Genomic DNA, 24,923 nt, shown 5'->3' on the forward strand with positions numbered 1-24,923 from the left:
ATGCAGATGATGTAGCTGTCGTAATCGTTGCTAAACACCTAGATAAGATAAACCACATGTTCGGTATCACCTTTGAGAAAGTTAACCGGTGGATGGATCCAATGAATCTACAACTGGCTAAACAGAAGACTGAGGCTATGCTTATTACCAGCAGAAAAGTAATAGAGACCATAAAGCTGAAAGTCGGAGAACAAGAAATCACATCACAACCATATATCCGATATCTGGGAGTAATGCTTGATGCCCGATTCAACTTTAAGCAGCAAGTCGAACACGTGAGTGCATCAGCAGTGGTAGCAGAGCTAGCTTAGCACGACTGATGCCAAACGTCGGAGGCCCAAAGCAGAGCAGAAGACTACTGCAATCATCTGTAGTCACATCAATGCTCACTTACGGAATATCCATCTGGGCGGACGCACTAGAGAAGCAAGAATCATGGAGAAAGGCTGGACCAGTCTACCGTCTGAGTGCCTTAAGAGTAGCAAGCGCCTTCCGCACAATATCTATGGAAGCAATGTGTGTCATTTCCGGTACTTTGCCTCTCAGAGTCTTAGCTGAGGAAAGACGGATCCTTTACCAACGAAAGAAGTCAACCACACTAAGCGCTGAGGAGCTTAGAACAAAAGAACGGCAGAAGAGCATAAGTCGATGGCAACTACAGTGGGATGCCACAGCGAAGGGTAGGTGGACGCATCGTCTCATATCAAGGATCAACGTTTGGCTAAACCGGAGTCACGATGAGGTCAACTATTATCTTACGCATATGTTATCAGGACACGGCTGTTTCCGGGCGTATCTCCACCGCTTTAAGCATGATAATTCCCCAGAGTGCCCGTCCTGCCCAGGAGTCAATGAAGAGGCAAAGCACGTCTTCTTTGAGTGCCCACGTTTTTATCCACAGCGAGATGAGCTGGAGAATATCCTGAAGAAGAAAATCCAACCAGAGACAATAGTAGAAGCAATGCTGTCATCAGAGGCTGCCTGGAACGCCACAAACACGTTTGTCACGGGAGTCCTCTCAGACCTGCGGTTCATAGAAAGAAGAACGAATGACGCCAATTAGAAGGAGGAAAGAATAACACCTTAGCCACCAGAAGAAAGAGCAGTAGCTAGATCCTCCCCTCACGAAGTAATCAGGGGAAAGAGGAAAAGAGGTTTAGGGTTTAGTGGGTAGGGGCGCTAGCGTCGAGTTTTAGTATGACACTGCGTTGAGTCGCCACACATCCAGGCCAAACAGCTATGCCTAGAATCCGTAAAAAGGATTCCCCCCCCCCTTAAAAAAAAAAACACACACACACACACATACAGACATACGGAAATCACCGCGGAAACATTCGGGGAGGCTTCCTAGGACCTCAAGACGTCAACATCCGTTGAAAACTCGATTTTCGAAAAACGGGATAAAACCAATAACTTCCCAATTTTTTAAAATTTTTAATTTTCTTAGCGGGAAGTTAAAAAAGAATAAATCGAATGAAATCAAATAGGTATTTTTTACTTGGAAAAACATTAAAAAACTAAAATTTTTAAAGAAACGGGACCCCGATAGCTGTATTTTTCGCGAAGTTATAGCTGTTTCAAAAAAAATTTGAATTTTGGAAAAAATCAATATCTTAGAAACGGGTGATCGAAAAAATTTTAAAAAATTCATGAAGGTGTTCTTTGACGGTATTAAAAACATAAAATTTTCAAAAAAATTGGAGAGGTCGACCTAAAAATGTGGCTGATTTGGTATGAAATGCCCCAAATATTAAGCTGTTCAATGTTGATTGACTTGTTTGTGGTGTACAAAGGTGTCAGTGTCACGTTAGCATTGTTAGGATTAAAAAAATATTTAAACAATTTTAATGTTGATATTTTGTCATTTATACTTGTAACACTAAGTAAGCACTTTATTATTGTGCAATGAATAATGAGCATAAACAATAAGCTGTACCATGTTAATTGACTTGTTTGTGGTAGTCAAAGTTGTCAATGTCTTAGATTAGTATTGTTAGGATGAAGAAAATATTTAAGCAATTTCATTGTTGATGGTTTTTTGTTTATACTTGTAGCACTGAATAAGCACTTAATTATTGTAATATAAATAATAAGATGATCCATGTCAGTTGACTTTTTTATGGTGTTCAAAGCTATCACTGTGTCAGGTTAGCATTGTTAGGATTAAGAAAATATTTAAAAAATTCAATTGTTGATATTTCTTTGTTTATACTTGAAGCACTAAATGAGCACTTATTTATTAAGAGATAAATAATGAGCTGTTCCATGTCAGTTGATTTTTGTATGGTGTTTTAAGCTGTCAATGTGTCAGATTAGCATTGTTGGGATTATAAAAATATTTAAACAATTCAATTGTTGAAATTTCTTCGTTTACACTTGTAGCACTAAAAGAGCACTTGATTATTGTAATATAAATAATAAGCTGTTCCATGTCAATTGATTTGCTTGTGGTGTACAAAGCTGTCAATGTGGCAGGTTAGCCTTGTTAAGATTGAGAAAATATTTAAACAATTCAATTGTTGATATTTCTTCGTTTACACTTGTAGCACTAAATGAGCACTTAATTATTGTGATATAAATAATAAGCTGTTCCATGTTAATTGACTTGTTTGTGGTGTTCGAAGCTGTCAATGTGTCAGGTTAGCATTGTTGGTATTAAGAAAATATTTAAACAATTCAATTGTTGATATTTCTTCGTTTACACTTGTAGCACTAAATGAGCACTTAATTATTGTGATATAAATAATAAGCTGTTCCATGTCAATTGACTTGTTTGTGGTGTACAAAGCTGTCAATGTCTCAAATTAGCATTGTTAGGATTGAGAAAATGTTTAAACAATTGAATTGTTGATATTTCCCCGCTCATACAGGTAGCACTAAATGAGCACTTAATTATTTTGATATAAATAATAAGCTGTTCCATGTTAATTGACTTGTTTGTGGTGTTCAAAGCTGTCAATGTGTCAGGTTAGCATTGTTAGGATTGAGAAAATGTTTAAACAATCAAATTGTTGATATTTCTTTGTCCATACTCATAGCACAAAATGAGCACTTATTTGTTGTGAAATAAATAATGAGCTGTTCCATGTCAGTTGACTTTTTTATGGTGTTTTAAGCTGTCAATATGTCAGGTTAGCATTGTTGGGATTATAAAAATATTTAAACAATTCAATTATTGATATTTCTTCGTTTATACTTGTAGCACTGAATGAGCACTTAATTATTGTGATATAAATAATAAGCTGTTCCATGTCAATTGACTTGTTTGTGGTGTACAAAGCTGTCAATGTCTCAGGTTAGCATTGTTAGGATTGAGAAAATGTTTAAACAATTTAATCGTTGATATTTCCCCGCTCATACAGGTAGCACTAAATGAGCACTTAATTATTTTGATATAAATAATAAGCGGTTCCATGTTAATTGACTTATTTGTGGTGTTCAAAGCTGTCAATGTGTCAAGTTAGCATTGTTGGGATTAAAAAATAATTTAAACAATTTAATTATTAATATTTTATCGCTCCTATGTGTAGCACTTAATGAGCACTTAATTCTCCTTTTGATTTTAAATTTCGCCAACCATGATATTTTATCTTATTTGATATTTTCATGTTCAGTTATTATTTTTTAGCATTGCTATTTACTAAAATAAAATAATATTTGTTCTAGATATCTCATCTACAGGCAATATCATTTCATTGTCGATCGTGAACGCACTTTTTGAGCACTAATTGCTAATATCATTGTTGAGAATATTAGCATAGATCTACTATCATAATTGACCGTTACAATGATAGCTTTATCAAAAGCTACCATTTGATAGATTTTCCTTTTATTTTAAACAGCATTAAATTCGCGATTTTAGCACCAAAATTGCACTAAATGAGCACTAAATTTTGAGCAAAAAATTTTCAAATTCCGCCGATTTGACACTGTCAGCTTTTTGGACGTATGATTACCCGAGCCTGGGCCAAGACTGGTTTGCCATAGAATGGCCGAGGCGAAAGAATCCAACCTTGGGTCAAGACCTTGGACAACCAAACTTGGCCGACCCAACGATTACCTGAGCTTGGGCCAGAACTGGGTCCTCCAGCCGCGGCTATTCAATAGCGATCCAGACTTGGGCCAGGACTGGAAAATCTAACCTTGGTCGACTCAATGATTACCCAACTGTTAGCCAAGACTGGGAAGCCTAGCCATAGCCGTGGAATGACAACCCAGACTTGAGCCAGAATTGGGTAACCTAGTCTTGGTCCATTCAATGGGAAATCCAAACTTAATTAATCATATAGTAATAGAATTTTGAACAGCTCATGTAGGAAAGTATGGCGGGCTCAGATTTGGCCCAGCCCTGGCCAACTATGTACGACACTGGGCCAGGCTTGCAAACCAGAGTTGGCCTAATCTTAGATTAAGTCTGGAATGACAACGCTACCAGGACTGGCCTATGCCTGGCGACCAGGACTGGCTCATGCCTGGTTACCAGGGTTGGACAACAGTTAATTTTCAAATCTGGCCCATGCCTAGTTATCAGAACTGGGCCATAGTTAATTTTCAAGTCTGACCCATGCCATTTAATAAAAAATGATAAAAAAAATGAATTTTTTGAGTTTTACTTTTTTATTTTATTTTTAATGTAGAGCTGACGCAAATTAAGACCGTTTGACTTTTAATTGAGACCTAACTTTCACTAATTAAAGAAATAAAGTGAAAATCGCATTCCATTATAACCGAGATTCGAACCCGAGCCGCGCGCTTGCCAGACCGATAGCTAACCCCTACACCGTACAACTGACGAGTTGATGCACATCTCATAATTCTCAAAAACTAAATCTATAAAGCGTGACGGTTGAAGCGTGACGGTTGATTATTTATATAGTTTATGTTATTTAATATTGCGTTTTGATGAAAATCAACTATTTTTTACAAATGTTCATTAGTTAAAAAAAAGGCCATTCGGCAGCCGAAATGGAAGTAGATTTCACAATGAATAGAAAAAAAAACTACCAGGATTCTATACCAAAAAAAAAAAAATTCATTGAGAGTAAGGATAAAAATATAAATAGATTTTTATGAGACATGTTGGACAAATTAATCAAAAAAACGACTGCAAGAGTAAAATTTTATTGACAACCTACAGACGAATAGGTTATTTTAAGTTTAGGAGAATAAAATGGTATGAAAATTGAAGCTCATTTAAAGGGCTTTAAAATGCAATTTACAAAAATTCAATAAGTTAATTCACTCATTACACTCTGGGTGAATGACACTGAGCAACTGTTGTATGACTAACGAATATACAAGCAATTTGCTATACAAATGATTAGTAAACTGTACAGAAATGTGTTAATAAGATTTGGAAAATGTAGAGAATAGGTAAAAGAAAGAAAAAATATGTGCTCGAGTCTCACTTATAGAAGTATAGCGTAAATAGTAGTCTCAAATAAAGAGGTTTCGACGTCAAAAATAGCTCTTACGCAGAGGTTTTCATTTCTTACGTATGGAGGTTTTTGAGAATAAAAGCAATGGGACTCGATAATTATTCTCATTTATGCAGTTTTTTTACTTACCTAGTTGTCATTTATCAAGGTTCGACTGTATTTAGTTCAAGTTGAATAAGTGCATCTTTTTTTTTTTCCTTTCAAGGTTTGTAAATGCGATTACCAATCGAATGACACCGCGATCATAATTTTCGGTTTCCAAGCGTAAACCGAGGAATGAATTTTTAAATATCAAATTTCTGTCAAATTAGTCGAAAATCGCCACCTATGCGGCTATTTCTTCATGTCCATGGGGTGGATCGATCGATTGTAGGGCTGGAAATCTTTTGTACAGTAGACTATATGATTTCCATGAGTTATTTTTCTTAATTTCCAGTGGACACCGAGGAATGAATTTTTAAACGTCAAATTTCAATAAAAGTAGCCGGAAATCGCCACTTATGGGGCTGTTACTCAGTGCCCATGGGGTGGATCCATCGATTGGGTATGGGAATTTTTTGTAGAGTCTACTCTATGATTTCTATGAGTTTCTTTTCTTGATCTCCCGTGGAAACCGAGGATTGAATTTTTAAATGTAAAATTCCTGTCAAAAATCGCCACTTATGGGGTTATTACTCGGTGTTTATGGGGTAGATCGATTAATCATGGATCTGGAAATCTTCTGTAGAGTCTTTTCTACTATTTTCATGAGTTTCTTTTTTAATATTTAGCCCACACCGAGTTTCTAATTTTTTTTCGTCTTTGTATTTTGTTTTTGCTTGTCGTTTGTCAATAGAGTCTATGTAGAGTAAGATCCCGGAGCGTTCTGACATAACTTATTTTCACATGAATAAAACCTTCACGACTTAGTAGCGCCTAGTATACTTTAAATACCTGCGTACTTGTGGAGTTTGCCCTGTAACACCTGGGAAGGCACCAGGTGAGAAAGGTAACTAAAAATATGAGTTATCTAACTTAAATTTGTATGGCTGATTTTTATATATATATTTTGTAGAATATTATTCTAAACTAGTATAATAATGTATCAGACACTTTCCATGGACCAGAGCTTTTGTCAGACGCATTAATGCTCGACAAAAAATTAATGAACTTTGCTTATTTTTTCATTTCTGACTTTTAAATATGTTATTAAAGATGCATGCGTCTCAGAGTAAAAAATTTAAATATATTGAAAATACTTACTAATTTCACAAGATTTTAGCATCTTTATTTTAATAAGATGAGCTTCAATATTAAGTTGTTGATTAATAAATATTACAGTGAATTTATTTATTGCATGGACACTTCTCACAAAAATTAAGGGAGCAAGAAAAAAAAACAAATTTTTAGGGGATTTTCAACAGGCTATAAATTGTAGAAAAATCGTCGTACCGTAAAAAAAAAATCTGGAAAACGGTTGACCCTAAAGGCCATCCCTGCAACTTCCCGCTAATTTCATATATAAATAAGCTCTTGAAATTTCACCTATGACGTTTTTGAGCTCTTTAAACTCAAAAATACAATATATGTGTTATTTTGATCTCTTCAAGCTCAAAGAGATAGCTTTTCTATGCTTTTGAGCTCGAAGAGCCTGATAGAAGTTTAATGAAACAGTATTTTTTGAATTTTCAAACTGCAATAATTTCTGAATGAAAGAATCGATTTTCACGTGGTTTGCAGAATTCCACGCAGTTTTTCGAAATCTATGATGGGTCATTCCATGTCAAATCGACCAATAGTTGGAATCGACCCCTTCCGATTTGGATGAAATTTGGTCACAAGTTTGTTTTTATCATAAAACAAAATTGTGCCAAAGGAAAAAATTTTCTTCGAAAAGTTATGCAAAATTCAAAATTTCGCAATTTTTTCAATTTTGTTTTTGTAATATCTCGAAACTTATTATAGTTACAAACATGGGCCTAAGTTCATTTTAAAGGGGATACTTAGGGCTATAAATAAACATTTTTTTTGGGTCAAATTTTTGAAAAATCAAAAAGTGGGAAAATTTTGAAATTTTGAAAATCGTAAAAATCAAAGCCCGCTATGAAATTTTTGGCTCATTTTTTTTTACAGTATACCTCTTACTAATCTTAAAATATCCTCAAATTTTCAAGAGAGTGTTTTTTTTTCTTAGAAGATATAAATTTTTTAATTTTGGAAAATAATTTGTTTTTTTTTTTTTTAAACTTCAGATGATGTTAAGTTAAATAATTACTTAATTTTGTTATTCTTAATAATAAAAAAATAAAATTCACGATATGATAATGAAAAAATAATTACAAAATTGAAATTGCTTTTTTATTGTTTGTAGGTATAATTTCAAATTCAAATTTTATAAATACTATTCTATGTTAATCTTCTCTTTTTTACTTCTTTTTTCGTTGTTAATGTCTTATTTATTCCTCAATTTTGTTGAGCCAGGATATTTATTACATTTTCCAAAGTAGCAGTCATTCGTTGGTTGTTGACAGATAAACATTTTTATCCCATCCCGATTTGAAGATAACAGTTGGCTTTCATTTTCGAGTTTCAATTTTCCAAGTTTTGCCCTATCAAATAAAAGTTTAAAATTTTCGTGAATAAGGCAAACGCATACTACACGAGTACCACATGCACCAGCAAGAACACATTCAGGTGGTCTTAGACTCGCAAATTTTGAAAAACCTACTTTATCAAATAGGTATTTTTGTTGAAACGATTGGTAAATTTCAGTTAAGTTACCCAATACTAACCGTTTTTGCTTTTGTACTCGTTGACCATTATCAATAACAGATTTGTATTCTTTTTGGCCGGGTAATTCTCGACTGACATTTTGACTTTTAAAAAACTCTTGAACTCTATCTTCAGCAGCTTTCAGTAAAGAGTGGCCTTTGTTTTTATCAGGAATAAATGAAATACCATCTTGTTGTACTTTTTCTTTTACCTTTTCTATCATGTACGTTGATGCACCAAAAATACTTACAACTTTTTCTGTTGACCAACTTGATGGTAGTACAGATAATATTTGCATTTTTTCTTTCGATTTGCTTGTACTATCAAATTTTTTTTTTCAATTCAAGTATTATTTCTTTTCCAATCATTTCTGAATTATCGTCAATGACTGAAGTTTTATAGTCAATCGTGTACAATGTATCATCCATAACATGTTTGAAGCATGAGTGTAACTTAGATTTTATCTCACAATATTTAAGTTAGGCGTAAGTTCTTGATCGATCTAAATCCTTTCTGTTTATTGGAGATAAGCTGAACAAATTTGAAATAGCATTAAGACGATCTAGATGAATTTCTTTTGGAGTAAAAGTTTCACTATTTGAAAGACAAATTCCAGATGGAGAACTTTAAAAATTGGATAACTGCAATTTCTGAGATAAATTAGAAGACATTGTTTCTTGTGTCATTAGCGGAGTTTATTCTTGGTCAGATGTATTGTCATCTGAATTTCGAGAAATATTCTCCACTGGATCATTTTCTACCATGCTCATAGATTGTTGGGCTTCAAATTCGATTTCTTGATGGTTTTTTAGTTCATCATGAATTTTTTTTGTACATGAAATACACAATTTACTTCCCGGTGAAATAAAAGGCACAATGCTTTTAGATCGATTATAGAATTCAAAACTAACTACTTTTAATAATTTAAGTATTTTAACAACATGAATTTTATACGGATCAGCACAAAATTTCTGATTATGAATGTAATCGACATGGAATTGTTTGTTGTGGTTACTGCAAATAGAACCGAACAAAAACAGTTTCATTGTAAAAAAATCGCGCCAAGTCCACGTTCATAAGACTATTAAGGAAAAAAAATTTGTTTTTTTCTTTACAAAAATATATAAAATAAAAAAATTAAAAAATCCAAGTAACCGATATGATTGTTTATGATTTAATGAATTAATTAAAAAAAATAATTTGGAACGTATTTAGTGTGCGTGGTTGCAAAATATTTTACTTTTAATGAAATTCGTAAAATCTATTTACTAGGACTTTAAAAAAATTTAAATACACAATGACGCACACCAAGTACGTTCCAAAATTTTTTTCTTAATTTTTAAATTTATAACACAATTTTTTTTAATTTCCGAAAATCATAAACAATCATATCGATTACTTGGATTTTTTAATTTTTTTATTTTATATATTTTTGTAAAGAAAAAAACAAATTTTTTTTCTTAATAGTCTTATGAACGTGGACTTGGCGCGATTTTTTACAGTGAAACTGTTTTTGTTCGGATTTTAGTATTTTTTGTAATTATAATAAAAATTTACAATTGGTACCAACTTAAATCTCGCGTTGGTTGCATTTTTTATAGCAAACTATCCCCTTGAAACTACAGTTTATGTAAAAATAATTCCAGCGCACCTTGGCGGGTGTTGATGCAAGCTGTGAAATATCTTTTTTTAACTGTAATTTCCCATCTAATGAAGGATTACTATGCATTCTCGAATTATTTAGTCTGTGGCAGATCACTTTGCCCATCGAAAAAAAGTCAGGATCGAAATTTTTGCGTTGCTATAGTTTGTGCTGATTAAATTTCAAGTAGATTAATTGTTATAAGTGAATATAATTAATTAATAACAGTCAAATAAAGGATGAATTACTGTTATAATATACAATTTAGGAAAAAAAAGTACCGTAGAATTAAATAAAATTTTGCAACCTCAAAATACCGTTCTGCTTACAGTAAACATAGTCGGTAGTCTGGCGCTCCGTTTACAGCAGATTTGAACGGAACTTGGCGCCAGATTCTACCGAATCTGTGGATTAACAACTGTTCCACTTCTCGCACTCGAAGAAATTCGATCTGCATCGGAAAAATCATGACAATCAATTAATTTTCCTTCAGAGCATTTTTCATTTCGAAATAAACCAATTGAACACTTATCTTTTTCCATGATTGACTTTGTAACAAGACACAAAATTTTAAACGTTGTAAGGCAAACAATACTATTCACAGCAGTACTTAGAAATTGTTGTCACTTTTTACTGTAGTAAACAATAAATTCGCTGATCTTTAGAAGTATCTTTTCATGGAAAAGAGAGGCCGCCAGTGAAATCTTACATGGTAATTATAAAGTAGAAAAAACGTTATGAGTAAATTAAATAATTATTTAACTTAACATCATCTGAAGTTTAAAAAAAAAAAAAAAAATTATTTTCCAAAATTTAAAAATTTATATCTTCTAAGAAAAAAAAAACACCCTCTTGAAAAATTCAGGATATTTTAAGATCAGTAAGAGGTACTCTGTAAAAAAAAATGAGCCAAAAATTTCATAGTGGGCTTTGATTTTTACGATTTTCAAAATTTCAAAATTTTCCCGCTTTTCGATTTTTCGAAAATTTTACCCGAAAAAAATGTTTATTTATAGTCCTAAGTATCCCCTTTAAAATGAACTTAGGCCCATGTTTGTAACTATAATAAGTTTCGAGATATTACAAAAACAAAATTGAAAAAATGAAAAAATTGCGAAATTTTGAATTTTGCATAACTTTTCAAAAAAAATTTTAAAATTTTTTCCTTTGGCACAACTTTGTTTTATGATAAAAACAAACTTGTGACCAAATTTTATCCAAATCGGAAGGGGTCGATTACAACTATTGGTCGATTTGACATGGAATGACCCTGATATACTTGTGAACACAAACTGATCAAACCGAAAATCTTAGATAAATTTGAAAAATTCACTTTTTCCGAATTTTTTCGACAACGATAACTCACGAACCAATGGACTGATCTTCACGTTCTTGGTGGCAATCGACGTGATTTTTTTTTGGCTCTAATAATTATTTTATTTCATCAAAAACGATCCAAAAGGAAATGTCGAAGTTATATGAAAAAAACACTTTTTTCGAAATTTTTCGTTTCGGAAACTCTCGAACAAATCAACCGATTTTGACGGGAATGGTGGCAATAAACGTGGTTTTTTTAACTTGAGAGCTGATTAGTTTTTGGAATTGATCGGTGTAGCCGTTTAGAAATTATTCCAAAAAAACGATTTTTTGAAAATTTTATTTTTGAGATTTCTCAAAATTTAGGGAACCGAATCGATTCAAACTTTCATGAAATTTAATGGCAATGATACTCTTTGGATCGCCACCTATTTCGATCCGATCGGCCGAGCCGTTCAAAAGTTATGAGGTTTACATATATATATATATATATATATATATATATATATATATATATGGGGTATTCCATGCCAAATCGACCACTTTTGAACTCGACCCCTTTAAATTTTGCTGAAACATTTCCATTCTTTTCTACCCTTTGAAAAACACTTTTGAGAATTTTTTCAAATTTTTTTGGCCAACCCAAAAAAAGTTATGAATTTTTCAAAAAAACGGCTTTTTTATTTTCAAATAGCCATAACTTTTTTAGGCATCTACTTTTGGGTACCTTTTTTTTTTAAAAAAATTTTTGTTTTTGAATGAACTTTTTGAAAAAATATATCAGAAAATTAAATATCATCAATTCTTCAAAATAATCGGCTTTTTTTGACCAAAACCGTTATTTTTTGGAAGTTCGACAGTTTTTTGTTTTTTTTTTTTTTTTCTCAAAAAAAACTTCAATTAATATGACAACTTTTCCCGTCCATCTCGGAGTGGCTCGGATTTTTTTTTAATTTTTTTTATTCAATTGAAAAAAAATTGTCAAATTTTGAAAAATGGAAAAAAATTTTTTTTTTCTAAGTTATTTCTATAATAAAATAAATGTAATTTAAATGTTTTGTGGTATAATATCCTTAATTTATAAGCTTATAAAACGATAGTAAATACTAAGATTCAAATTTGAACATATCAGTAATATCGATAATCTAGGGTATGACAATTATGGACTTATCTATAGTCAGTATAGTAAAAAACTATACGCTAGTATGTTTAGATTCATAAGTAAGGCTGTCACGCTCATATCCAAACATAACCTGTTAACCTTTTGTGTGATGTAGTGAGAGATTTTTGTCATTCCATTTTTTAAATAAGAGAATTATTGTTATAGTTGATTTGACCTTGTTTGAAAAGATAATTATCTTACTTCTACTCATCTACAGTGATTGGAATAATTTCATCGAGACATAATGGCATCAAAAATATTTTTCGATCGTTGTTGTAATCCATTTGATTTAGAATCACATTTTAAAAAAAAAAGTTTACGTCCAGCGACTGACATCATGAAAGTCACGTTGGGATTAAGTGATAATTATTTATTATGCAGTTCGTGTCGAAACAAAGCTTTAAAATTGGTAAAGGAACAAACAAATACTAGTAATGATACTACCGTTGATGCAAGTGATCATGAAGATGATTCTAGTGATAACAATGAGAACAGTGATGGTGCTGACAGTGATAGTAACACAACTGCCACAGATCTCCCGTTGTCCTCATCATTCCGTAAGTTTTTTTTAAATTATTTATACATTACTTGAATGCATTTTTAGCAGCTATACGATTCATTGTTTTTTTTAAGGGTCCTTTGCGTTTAATAGTGAACCCAAAGATTCACAATCAAGCTCGGCATCCCAAGTTAGTGCTGCAACTCAATTACCCAGTATAAACGATGCATTGCGACTATTAAATCAATCGCCAATTCCTTCAAAAAAATTGAATGATTATCAATTTTTGAGTAATAAAATAAATCAGACGTCTGACAGCTTGAAAAAAATTTTGAACTCAACTGCTGACGAAGGATCAATTGATGACGATGGTGAAAATTTTCGTTCATTAATTGAAAAGCTGCACGATAAATTCAATGATAAAGAAACAGAAAAGTCTTGAAAGATACAAATCTTAACCTTGTTACCTGAAAAATGGGGTGAAAGACGTATTTGTAAAACTATGAATACATCAAGACATTTATCAAGAGTAGCAAAAAAGTTGGTTGAAGAAAAAGGTATACTTTCAACACCTGAAACAAAATTAGGTAGGTATAGCGTAAAATCAATGGCTCTAATACATCTGAAGATTGATTCACTTAACATTTTTTTTATAGGGACGACAATTACTGATCAAATATTATTGAAAATTGCGAATTTTTACAACGATGATGAGTATAGTGCTTTGATGCCCGGCATGAAAGACTTTGTTTCAGTTCGAAATGATGATGGTAATCGGGTACACGTCCAAAAACGGCTTGTTCTGTCTAATTTAAAAGAACTTTACCAATGTTTCCGTGAAATAAACCCTGCAGAGAAAGTTGGATTTTCGAAATTTGCTTCGTTACGGCCGAAACATTATGTGTTAGCAGGAGCAAGTGGAACGCATACTATATGTGTATGTACTATCCATCAAAACTTTAAGTTGATGATGCTTGGTAATTATCCAATTTATTAATAATCATACGTGCCTAGATTTTCAGTTTACTCAATCACTTTTATTTCAGGTGCAAATGTTCATTCTTTAACGAGGAATACAGAAAAGTCGTTGAAACACTATAATGATTGCTTGGACATGATAATATGTGAGACTCCAACAGAAAAATGTTATTTGGGTGGATGTAACAAGTGTCCAGGGGTAGATGAGTTGAGTAACATTTTACTGACATGTTTTGAGAATCAGGAAATCGAGAATGTCACGTACAAGCGTTGGGTATCAAAACCAAGGTGCAGTTTAGAAACTTTTATACAGCCTACAGAAGAATTTATTGAAAACCTTTGTAGTGAATTGAAAGTTCTTCTACCTCACTCATTCATTGCAAAAGAACAAGCTAAGTTTTTAAAAACATTAAAGGAAACACTAAAACCAAATGAATATGTCATTATTTGTGATTTTGCAGAGAATTATGCGTTCGTAGTACAAAATGCAGCATCTGGTTTTCACTGGAATAATGATCAGGCGACAGTTTTTCCGGTAGTTATTTATTATAAAGTAAATGACAAACTTGAACACAGAAGTTTAGTGATTATTTCAGACTGTAATAATCACGATGCTGTTGCTGTTCATGTTTTCATCAAAATAATAACTGATTATGTGAAAAGTCTTCCTGAACGCTGTAACAAGATTTATTACTTTTCTGATGGGGCTCCTCAACAGTTTAAAAACTTTAAAAATTTTGTTAATTTGTACTACCATGAAGATGATTTTGATATTCCTGCTGAATGGCATTTTTTTGCAACTGCCCATGGCAAAGGTCCGTGTGATGGAATTGGTGATATCCTCAAACGACTTGCAGCAAGAGCAAGTCTCCAGCTTGCGGTAGATAAACAAATAACAACACCTATAGGACTTTACGAATGGACTTCTGATCCGGATAACTTGCCAAATATCATAGTCAAGTTTTCTCCAGAAGAAGACTATAATACAGCATTGAACGACTTGAATGACAGATTTACAAAAACGAAACCAATTTTAGGAACTCAACAACTACATTGTGTAATCCCCGACAAAAATGGTTGTTTGTATGTAAAAAAATTCTCAAACTCTAATGAACATAGAATTTGTAAAATATTGAAACGCCAGAGAGAACATTAATGATTAAATTATTATATTGTTTTTGTAAAATTATTAAAAATTAACAATATTAATTAATAAGCTTAGTATTTACTATCGTTTTATAAGCTTATAAATTAAGGATATTATACCACAAAACATTTAAATTACATTTATTTTATTATAGAAATAACTTAGAAAAAAAAAATTTTTTTCCATTTTTCAAAATTTGACAATTTTTTTTCAATTGAATAAAAAAAATTAAAAAAAAATCCGAGCCACTCCGAGATGGACGGGAAAAGTTGTCATATTAATTGAAGTTTTTTTTGAGAAAAAAAAAAAAAAAACTGTCTAACTTCCAAAAAATAACGGTTTTGGTCAAAAAAAGCCGATTATTTTGAAGAATTGATGATATTTAATTTTCTGATATATTTTTTCAAAAAGTTCATTTAAAAACAAAAATTTTTAAAAAAAAAAAGGTACCCAAAAGTCGATGCCTAAAAAAGTTATGGCTATTTGAAAATAAAAAAGCCGTTTTTTTGAAAAATTCATAACTTTTTTTGGGTTGGCCAAAAAAATTTGAAAAAATTCTCAAAAGTGTTTTTCAAAGGGTAGAAAAGAATGGAAATGTTTCAGCAAAATTTAAAGGGGTCGAGTTCAAAAGTGGTCGATTTGGCATGGAATACCATATAATCGTTCGAGTTAGTTTTGAAAATTGTTTCTGAAGTGCGTTTAAAAGTGGAACATTTAATTGCTGTGTGTCAGCGTCAAATGAAACAGTGTCAGTTTAATATCGCTTTATCAGAACAAAGAAACGTCAACTTAAATGAATTGCAATGAACGTAAAATGTCTGAATGTCTTAGCGAAATATCGAAGAGAAACATCTGGTGGCCTGCACAAAGTCAGTCAAATTTTTAAATCTTGCCTCAGGAACTTAATATCAGTTCATCTGTCGAATTGTTCAGAACAGTTTAAATTTAAACTGACCGGTAACAACAGCCGACGTAAACTGGCACAGTTGATTTTGAGCATTGAGGTTGTTGGTCTGTTGCTGACGAGGCCACCCAGTTCGTGGTGATTCAGTGTTCTTTAATAAAAATATATTATGCTGATATTTTTATTTTAAGAATAGTATTTTTAGACATTATCATTTATATTTACGAGCTTGAAAAGCTAGAAAATTGTCCTGTGGTCTATTTTTGTTTTCAAGCTCGTAAAAATTATAAATGTCGAGAGTTGGCCGTTAGGTCACCTCTAAAAAATTAAATTTTTATATTCTTAAAATAAAAAAAATATCAACATGATAAATATATTATTTTTATTAAAGGATTTATGAATCACCACGAATAACAGATTTATTTTTTAATTATTTCGTCAATAACTAAATTTTTTAATTTTAATAGCCTCAAATACGTAAAATCTAGGCTTAAAATTAACTATTATTATGAATCGCCGAGTTTAGAATCGGCTGATTTTACGATTTACCGATTTTAGAAACGGTCAATTTTAATAATTACCGAGTTTAGAATCGGCTGATTTCACGAACTAGCGATTTTAGAAACGGCCAATTTTAACGATTACAGAATTTAGTATTGGCTAAGTTCAAGAGGTAAAGTTTTAAAGTTTCCATATTTAGTACTTCCACTTTTAAAGATCGTATTTTTAAATAACCTCTTTTTTAAGATTTCCTTATTTTAGATGTTCAAATTTTTCGTTTATTTATTTTTTAATTCATTCAATTTATAATTATTCTTTTTTTTTTATTCGGTAATCTAAAGACTTTTAAATTTTTATGAATTCTTTTTTTTTTAATTTCTGATTTTAAGAATATATTTATTTAGAGATTTCCATTTTTTAAGTTGGCTGTTTTTTCTACTTGCATGTTTTTCTACAAGCTTAATTTACTTTTGACATAATTTAAATTTTTATTTTTTTAATATTATCATTTTTTACGTTTAACTTATTTTACTAAAAGCTAATTTTAAAATTTTCCAATTTAAGATTTTAGAAACCTCCAAATTTAGGGATTTCCATAAATCCCTAAACATAGAAACTGACTCGAATTAATGAACGCGATTATATATATATCTATATATATATAGGAGACTTTCTATAGATATAGATAGTCACTCATCACGATATCTCTGGAACTATAAGGCATAGAGATTTGAAATTTTGTACGAATATTCCTTTCGCCGAGTAGAGGTCAGCTAAGAACGGATTTTTCGAAATTCCACCCACAAGGGGGGTTGCGGGGGCGATGACAATGGAAAATTCCCATTTTTAAACTATAGCTCCTATTTACTCCAAATTTAGTAGGAATCTCCTATATGTGATGTAGAAATTATCTATGAGCGGATTTTATGATAACTCATCCCCAATAAAGATTGCGGGGTAGGGGTTAACAATGAAAATAAAAAATTTCTAAACTATAGCTCCTATAGGTTTCAAATTTGGTAAGAATCATTTATATGTGATCCAGAAATGATCTAATAGTGGATTTTATAACAACCTTCTCCAAATATGGATTGCGGGGGTGGGTGCTAGCAATGAAAATTTTAAATTTCTAAGCTAAAGCTCCCATAGGCTCTAAATTTGGTAAGAATCTGCTATATTTGAGGTAGAAATGATCTAAGAGCGTATTTAATGATAACTTACTCCAAATATGGATTTCGGGGGTGGGTGTTAACAATTACAATTTTAAATTTCCGAGCTATAGCTCCTACAGACTCCAAATTCGGTGAGAGTCTTCTATGTGTGATGTAGAAGTGATCTAAATGAGGATTTCAATAAATTCTACCTTCAATAGCGATTGCGGGGGTGAGTGGTAGAATTTTCAATTTCAATTTCCAAACTGTAACTTTTATAGACTCTAAATTTGGTAGAAATCTTCCGGTATAATTTTCCTGTCAAGTTCAGCTAAGAATGGATTTTATTAAATTCCTCCCCCAAAAGGGTTTGCGACGGCGTTAACAATGAAAAATTCCCGTTCTTAAACTATAGTTTCTATCGACTCAAAATTTGGTAGGAATCTTCTGTAAGAGATATAGAAATAATCTATAAACGAATTTTACGATATCTCAACCCACAGGGGTTGCGGGGATGGGTATAAACAATGAAAATTTTGAATTTTAAAGTTGTAGCTCTTACAGACTCTAAATTTTGGAGGAACTTTCTGTAAGTGATGGAAAAATAATTTAAGAACGAATTCTACGATATTCTACCTCAAAGAGAATTGCGGGGGCGTTAACAATAAAAAATTCCCGTTTGTAAACTACAACTCCCATATATTCCAAATTGGGTAAGAATTTTCTGTAAGAGATGTAGAAATAATATACGAACGAATTTCACGATGGTTCACCTCACAGGGGTTTATGGGGGTAGTTGTTAACAAATAAAATTTTTATTTTCCAAGCTATAGCTCCTACAGACCCCAAATTTAGTAAGAGTCTTCTACATATAATATAGAAATTATTTAAGAACGGACTTTACAACGAATTACCTCCAATAAGGATCGCGGGGGTGGGTGTTAACAATAAAAAATCTTAATTTCCAAAATATAGCTTCTAAAAACTCTAAATTTGGTAAAAATCTTCTATTTCTTATGTAGAGATCATCTCACAATGAACTTCAATAAAGACTATTTCCGATAGGAATTTTGGGGATGGGTGCTAAAATCTAAAATTTTAATTTCCAAACTGTAACTTCTACAGACTCTAAATTTGGTGAGAATCTTCGTGTATGATGTCAAGTTCAGCTAAGAATGGATTTTCTCGAATTCTAACCCTAGAAGGGATTGCGGGGGTGTTAACAATGAAAATCTCTCATTTCCAAACAAAAGTTTCTATGGACTTGAAGTTTTGTTGAAACCTTTTGTTTATAATGTAGAAATTTTCTCGAATAGGATCTTATGAAATTCCTCTCCCATATAGGAGTGTGGGAGTGATAATTGTCAAAAAATTTATACTTTTCAAATACAGTTCCTACAGATATAGAATTTGATAGAATCTCAAGAGAAACAGGAACTTACGGGAATGGCCTCCAAGGCCAACGGATTTAAATATTTTCCTTTTTTAATAATTATATTTTCTCACAACAATCGTCTCTTTGGTAGCGGCAAAAAAAGTCATTGTAAGGTTTCCAAAATTTAACTTTACATGTAGCTATTCACTCAACGGACTAAGAATTTTACATACATTTTATTTTTGCTGATCACATAACCCATGAATTGTTCTTATTACCGGATCGCGGGAAGGTAACAGATTGAAATGAATGCATTTTCTAAGCACTTGAGATGTGAAAAAGGAATTTGGCTATTTATTCTAAGAGAATTCGTTACAAACATCTACAAATAAGTTTCTATGAAAAATTGATGTCACGGAGGAAATTTAAATTAACGGCCAAATTCGTCACGCTTTAAGCTAGCCAAATTTCAACTTCACTTATGAGACGCGCAATTACTTTAACTAAAACTTTCAATGATCATTTCAAATTTTTTTCTTCGTTTCAGTCATTATTCATTTTTGGAAAAAAAGCACTGGAATGTCATAGTGATTGCACATTAAAATTTACAATGAATATATATATATATATGTAAACCAGAAAGTGAAAAGTTCCATACAAAAGTTAATATTAATATGAACACATAAATATGGAATATAAAAAATTTTTTTATAATTTAATATGTCGTAAAGATTAGTAAAAAGTTTGGAAAATCCAAAAGTGCACGCCTCATAATGCTCATTTATTTTTTAAGAAAAAATAAATTGTGTAATTGATTAAAAAAAAAAAAAATTATAATTAAGTAATTTCTTACAGAGTATTTTCTTTTTCTTTTTAATATCAGCGCCCTTTTTTCTTGTCATATGCGCACGCAGTCTAAAAATATCTAGCTTGATCAAGTCGCGCCATAGTTTTCACGTGACAAATAAGAAAAATTCATTTGTCTTTGTACGGTTGTATCGTAGTGAATTTTAATAAAAATTCAATTAAAAAAAAAAATACGTAAACTAGGCTACTGATATGAAATACGGACCCAATTCATCGCATTCTTAAACTAATAAAAAAGGTCCGGTCTAGAAATATCAACTTGTTCGGGAGTAATCGTTGGTACATCCAAAATGGGGTGACATCCGGACGTCCACGTAAAATTATTTTCAAAACGTTTTTTTTTTTCAAAATGGATACATGAAATGATTTTAGAAAGTAAAAGATGGTTTAATTTAAGTGTTTTCTCGGTGTACATCTATTTATATTATTGTATAAGTGTAATATGGTTGTGATAGAGACATTTAAAGTTCACAAAATTGCTTGACCTTGACGAGTCGAGTATAAAGCACAACCTCACGCGCTTCGCGCTATAAGGCGTGCAAAATGTAATAAGTTTTACAATGTAAAATTGTGAAAGGTTAGATATGGAAGGTTTTATCCTGGATTACTATGTGACTAAAGTAATTTGTTGAACAATTATGTTTTTTTGCAGCAATGGTAATAAATAAATAAATAGATACGAAAAAAAATAATAACTTAAAATACAATAGAAACGCACAATAAAAATAAAAATACTATCATGAAAATGTTGAGGTATTTCAAAAAAACATAATTTTTCGGTAATACTCTCTTATGCGAAAAAAGAAATAAAAAGCATCAGAAAGGATTAGATTTTTTTATTATATTAAATACTTGTTAATCATTCAATTTTCTTATTTTTAATAATATATCTTGTGGGAGTGGAATGTGTCAAATCATTTTCAATATGTTTACTTAATCAGGGTTGTCTTGAGGATTGGTTAAATAACCTCAATAAACCAAAAACGAAATAAATAATAATAATATTTGTTGACTTATTAAGCAAGTTATAATGTAAAAAATTAATCTAGGCTAACTTTTCAGAGAATTGAATATACTTAAAATTTTTAATTGAAATTTGTCATTTATCGTCAATAATTTAGAAAATATAGTTGAAAATTTGATGTACTAAAAAATAAGAACCAAATTTTTTGTATTTTTATCGATGGTTCACTTGAACAAAGCTAAAAATGAGAAAAATAGGATTTTGTTGGTCTGTCACTGAAAATATTGATGATACAAAAAATTTATCTAGATGTTTTTTGTAGTGCGTCAAATGGACTACAAAATTGTCATTTGACTTTTTGTTCTATCTTGGATAGTTTGGCTAAAAATTACGAAAAACACAAAATTTGGGGAAAATTGATAGTGTAAAGCTTTATAAAAAGTAAGGCTTCGATGGTAGCAATATGAACCAATGAAATTTTTTGTTCAAAATTTAATCCCAAATAAGGTCTAATAGTTTATTTTATGAAAGAATGAAATCTTCAGACGTTGCGGCAGTAAAAATGAAAAAAAAAAATTTTTCCCGTGTTATTTAAAGGGGAAAAACTTCAGAATCGATGGAGGACCTCTTAAAATTAAAATTAAGAACTCTCCTTTGGACAGGCCTTTTGTTTCGACATCTTCTACGGTATTTTGAACGGAAAGTGAAAAAAAAAATATCCGATTTTTTTGGCACACCCTAATATATATATATCTATATACATATAAGCGAAATACCACTGATTTATCACCAGATCTCCGAAACTATTGGACCAATTCATTTAAAATTTGGCATAGGTACTCCTTTTTCACCGTAGATGAGAGATAAGAAGCGATATTACGGAATTCCTATCGGAAATGGATTTTCACTTATTGACCCCCGCTCATAAAAGAAATGGTCCGTTGCTATGGTTACCATTGCTATGGTTACCATTGCTATGGTTACCGTTGCTATGGTTACTGTTGTTGTGGTTACCGTTGCTATGGTTACCGTTGCTATGGTTACCGTTGCTATGGTTACCATTACTACGGTTACATTATTATGGTTACCATTACCATGGTTACCGTCGCCATGGTAACCATTACCATGGTTAGCGTTGCCATAGTAACCGTTGCCATGGTAACCGTTGCTATGGTTACCGTTACTATGGTCACCGTCACCATGGTTAATGTTACCATAATAACTGTCAAAATAAATAAATTGTAATAACAAATCCGGTTGTCAACTGAATTCAGTGGAATGATTAGAATAAAAGTAGAAAGTTACTAAATAATAATATTCTATACGTTAGGCAAATACATTTTGATTTCAAATTTTATCGATTGTTTTTTGGGATAGTAGGAATTTATAATCGTACTTTTTTTAAGAAAGACTAGCTAAATCATTAATAACTGAAATAGTTAATATGTATTGTAATGATCATAAAGGATGAACTCCATTATATCATAACACAACTAAATAAAACATAAATTTATTAAGTTGATTTTGTTAAATGATTATATTGATTTTAATGATTAAAATTAAAACGGTAAATTGTATCTAATTTATCTTCTCTAAAATTTCACAACGATATCGTTAAATTATAAAAAACGGTCGATTTAAGTTATTAGATGGAACGCTTCACGATTTTGCGTGTCATCCTTGCGCAGAGGCCATCCACATTTTTATAAATATAAATAATGCTGTGAAGCGGGAAAGAATAGGAGTTACGGTAATTATTACGTGAAGCGTTCCACATTCACGTAACAGGATATTGGTAGGAAAGGATTGAGAAAGGAATGTGGAGAGGATCATCTTAATGTGAGTTTATAGAATATGCGAGAAAAAATTATTAGATAGCTCGGACTGGGATTCGAACCCAGAACCTTCCGAAGACATGTCGGCTACTCTACCATTTGAGCTATCCGGTCTATACTAAATTTCCTTTCGCTTATTCTATATACATTAAGCCACACCGTCCATCTTACGGTAAGCATTTTTACAAATATAAATAATAATGCTATGAAGCGGGAAAGAATAGGAGTTACGGTAATTATTACGTGAAGCGTTCCACATTTATTTATTAACTTATCAATGTTAATTTTCAGTCAAATTAATATAATAACATTGCTGTTTATATTCTCAATTAATATGTGATTAATTTCATAATCTTGATTACTAATATTCATATTTTTATAAAAAATGGCGCTGAGATAAGAAATAATAATCTGAATCAACAATCTTAATAACGTTATTAAAGTTGGCGCTTAAACAAAAGAATAATAACATATTTATTTATGTAATTTTTTAACAAATTCAGAACTGTAAAAACAATTATTTTATAGATAAAAAGCGATATAATTTCGTTAAGATTGTTGAAATTAATTATTTTGTTTATATTTTTCGTCTAGGTTACACAATAAAATGTTATTACATGCCCAGCGAAGCGGGCAGGTATCAGCTAGTATATATATAAATAAATATATATATATATATATGCAATATATATATATATATATATATATTAGAGTGTGCCAAAATGTAACTCCCGTGGAGAACCTTTTAAAATTGGAATTTTGAGTTCCGCTTTTAACAGGGGCTGCGTTTGGGCATTTCCTGAGATATTTTGGTGTTAGACAATGTATTTGATTTTCATAGAATTTTTTAACAGAAGCTCAGTTTGGGTATTTCCGGTGAAAATTCAAAATTTGGCCGGAAGTGCCCAATTAAATCTCCTGTTAAAAATCCTATAAATAATCAAATGAATTCTCTCAATCCAAAATATCTCAGGAAATGCCCAAACACAGCTGCTGTTAAAAGTGTAACTCAAAATTCCAATTTTAAAAGGTTCTCCACGGAAGTTACATTCTGGCACACCCTAATATATATATATATACATAAATACATATATAAACTTTTGAGCCAATGCCATTTTTCGACATTACTTGATGAAATAAAACATATTATGATAAAATTTTCCTAAAATTACAACATGAGACCGGCTACAATAGTTAGATTTCTATAGAAATCTACCTAAAAATCGCTAGACAACCTCACCAACTGGAGTAGCAATACTGGCTTTAAATTCTTAACAACCAAAACAGAGTTCATGATTTTCACCAGAAAAAAAAACCCAAACTACGAAGAAGTTAAACTTTACCTGAATAATGAAGAGATTCGCCGAGTAAATCACCTGAAAATCTTAGGGATGCTATTCGATAAAGCTCTAACATGGAGAGATCACATAATAGAGTTAAAAAGACAATGCCATCAACGCCTCAACCTCCTAAAATCTATCGCACCCACTAAATGGGGAGCAGACTCCCTAATATTAATTAATACTTACAAAGCAATAATTCGCTCCAAATTTGACTACGGCCCCGAGTCGAAATTTTTTTTCGCTTAAAACCCATTTTAACCTGGGATAGTCTAATTCTGGGTGAAACAGAATGAAATAGGTTTTAAGAAATAAGGAACTGCATTGATACTAAACTCCGTTTCACTCTGGTAACGTCTGCTTAAGTCCGTTTTCAGACGAGTTAGGTTGAAGAAGGTTCTTAATAAAACTCTGTTTCACTCTTTTAGCGCCTAGCTGGGATTGCACGATGTATACGATTTTTTGTTTCTCAGACGAAAAAGTGTCAGGCAGGGTTTTATTAAAACCTATTTCAACCTAGTTCAACCTTAATAGCCTAAACTGGTTATATTCATAGTAAAAAAAAAGAAAAAATTATCATTTAACTGTTGGTTACTTCATGTTATTATTTGCATGACTGTTAAGGTAATGATAACTATTAGTAATGTTAATTTATAATTATACAAGAATAATGATATCGAAATGAAGACAGAAGAAACGACGAAGAAAACACAAATTTCCGTTGAAAAAAACTCAGCTTTACTGGGATTCAAAATCGAGACCTCACGATTACGAAGCAAGACTGGATCCCCTCTGCTACTCGAAGACTAGTCATACAGTAGAAATATTTGTTTCCATTTAAGCTACAACTGACAAAATTAAAATTAACTCATGTGATAAAATATTATTATTATTTCTCATGTCATTGTAAATATTACTGTGATTATTATTATTAATTTTACAACGTTGCTTACAAAGTGCTTAAAAAATTTCATCGCGAAAATTGCCTAAATTTTTAACTTCCCGCTAAGAAAATTGAAAATTTTCAAAAGTTGGGAAGTTATTGGTTTTAC

The 24,923-nt window shown here is 31.5% G+C and overlaps 2 protein-coding genes across 3 annotated transcripts in view; one reads left to right on the forward strand and one right to left on the reverse strand.

Annotated features, from left to right (window-relative positions):
• The window catches only part of LOC123263996, a gene marked incomplete in the record, with an annotated part of 337,741 nt that overhangs the window by 289,953 nt on the left and 22,865 nt on the right, over positions 1 to 24,923 (reverse strand).
• LOC123264021 lies at positions 12,959 to 14,945 on the forward strand. Of its 2 annotated transcripts, XM_044727072.1 has the most exons (4): positions 12,959 to 13,396; positions 13,466 to 13,786; positions 13,856 to 14,322; positions 14,506 to 14,945. In XM_044727072.1, the coding sequence occupies exons 1-4, from the start codon at positions 13,312 to 13,314 to the stop codon at positions 14,941 to 14,943; spliced, it is 1,311 nt and encodes a 436-aa protein (XP_044583007.1). In that variant the 5' UTR covers positions 12,959 to 13,311; the 3' UTR covers positions 14,944 to 14,945. The 2 variants fall into 2 exon arrangements, with proteins under 2 accessions (XP_044583007.1, XP_044583003.1); XM_044727068.1 differs by having other exon boundaries at positions 13,856 to 14,945.

This window comes from Cotesia glomerata, linkage group LG1 (assembly GCF_020080835.1).
Source record: "Cotesia glomerata isolate CgM1 linkage group LG1, MPM_Cglom_v2.3, whole genome shotgun sequence".
Classification (NCBI taxonomy): Eukaryota; Metazoa; Arthropoda; class Insecta; order Hymenoptera; family Braconidae; genus Cotesia; species Cotesia glomerata.

What these genes read in the sequence shown, in the direction of transcription:
- LOC123264021 (XM_044727068.1), top strand. Translation starts at nt 13,312, where the DNA reads ATGAATACATCAAGACATTTATCAAGAGTAGCAAAAAAGTTGGTTGAA. An exon ending in AACACCTGAAACAAAATTAG is followed by an intron (nt 13,397 to 13,465) that starts GTAGGTATAGCG and finishes TTTTTTTTATAG; the next exon opens with GGACGACAATTACTGATCAA. An exon ending in CTTTAAGTTGATGATGCTTG is followed by an intron (nt 13,787 to 13,855) that starts GTAATTATCCAA and finishes CTTTTATTTCAG; the next exon opens with GTGCAAATGTTCATTCTTTA.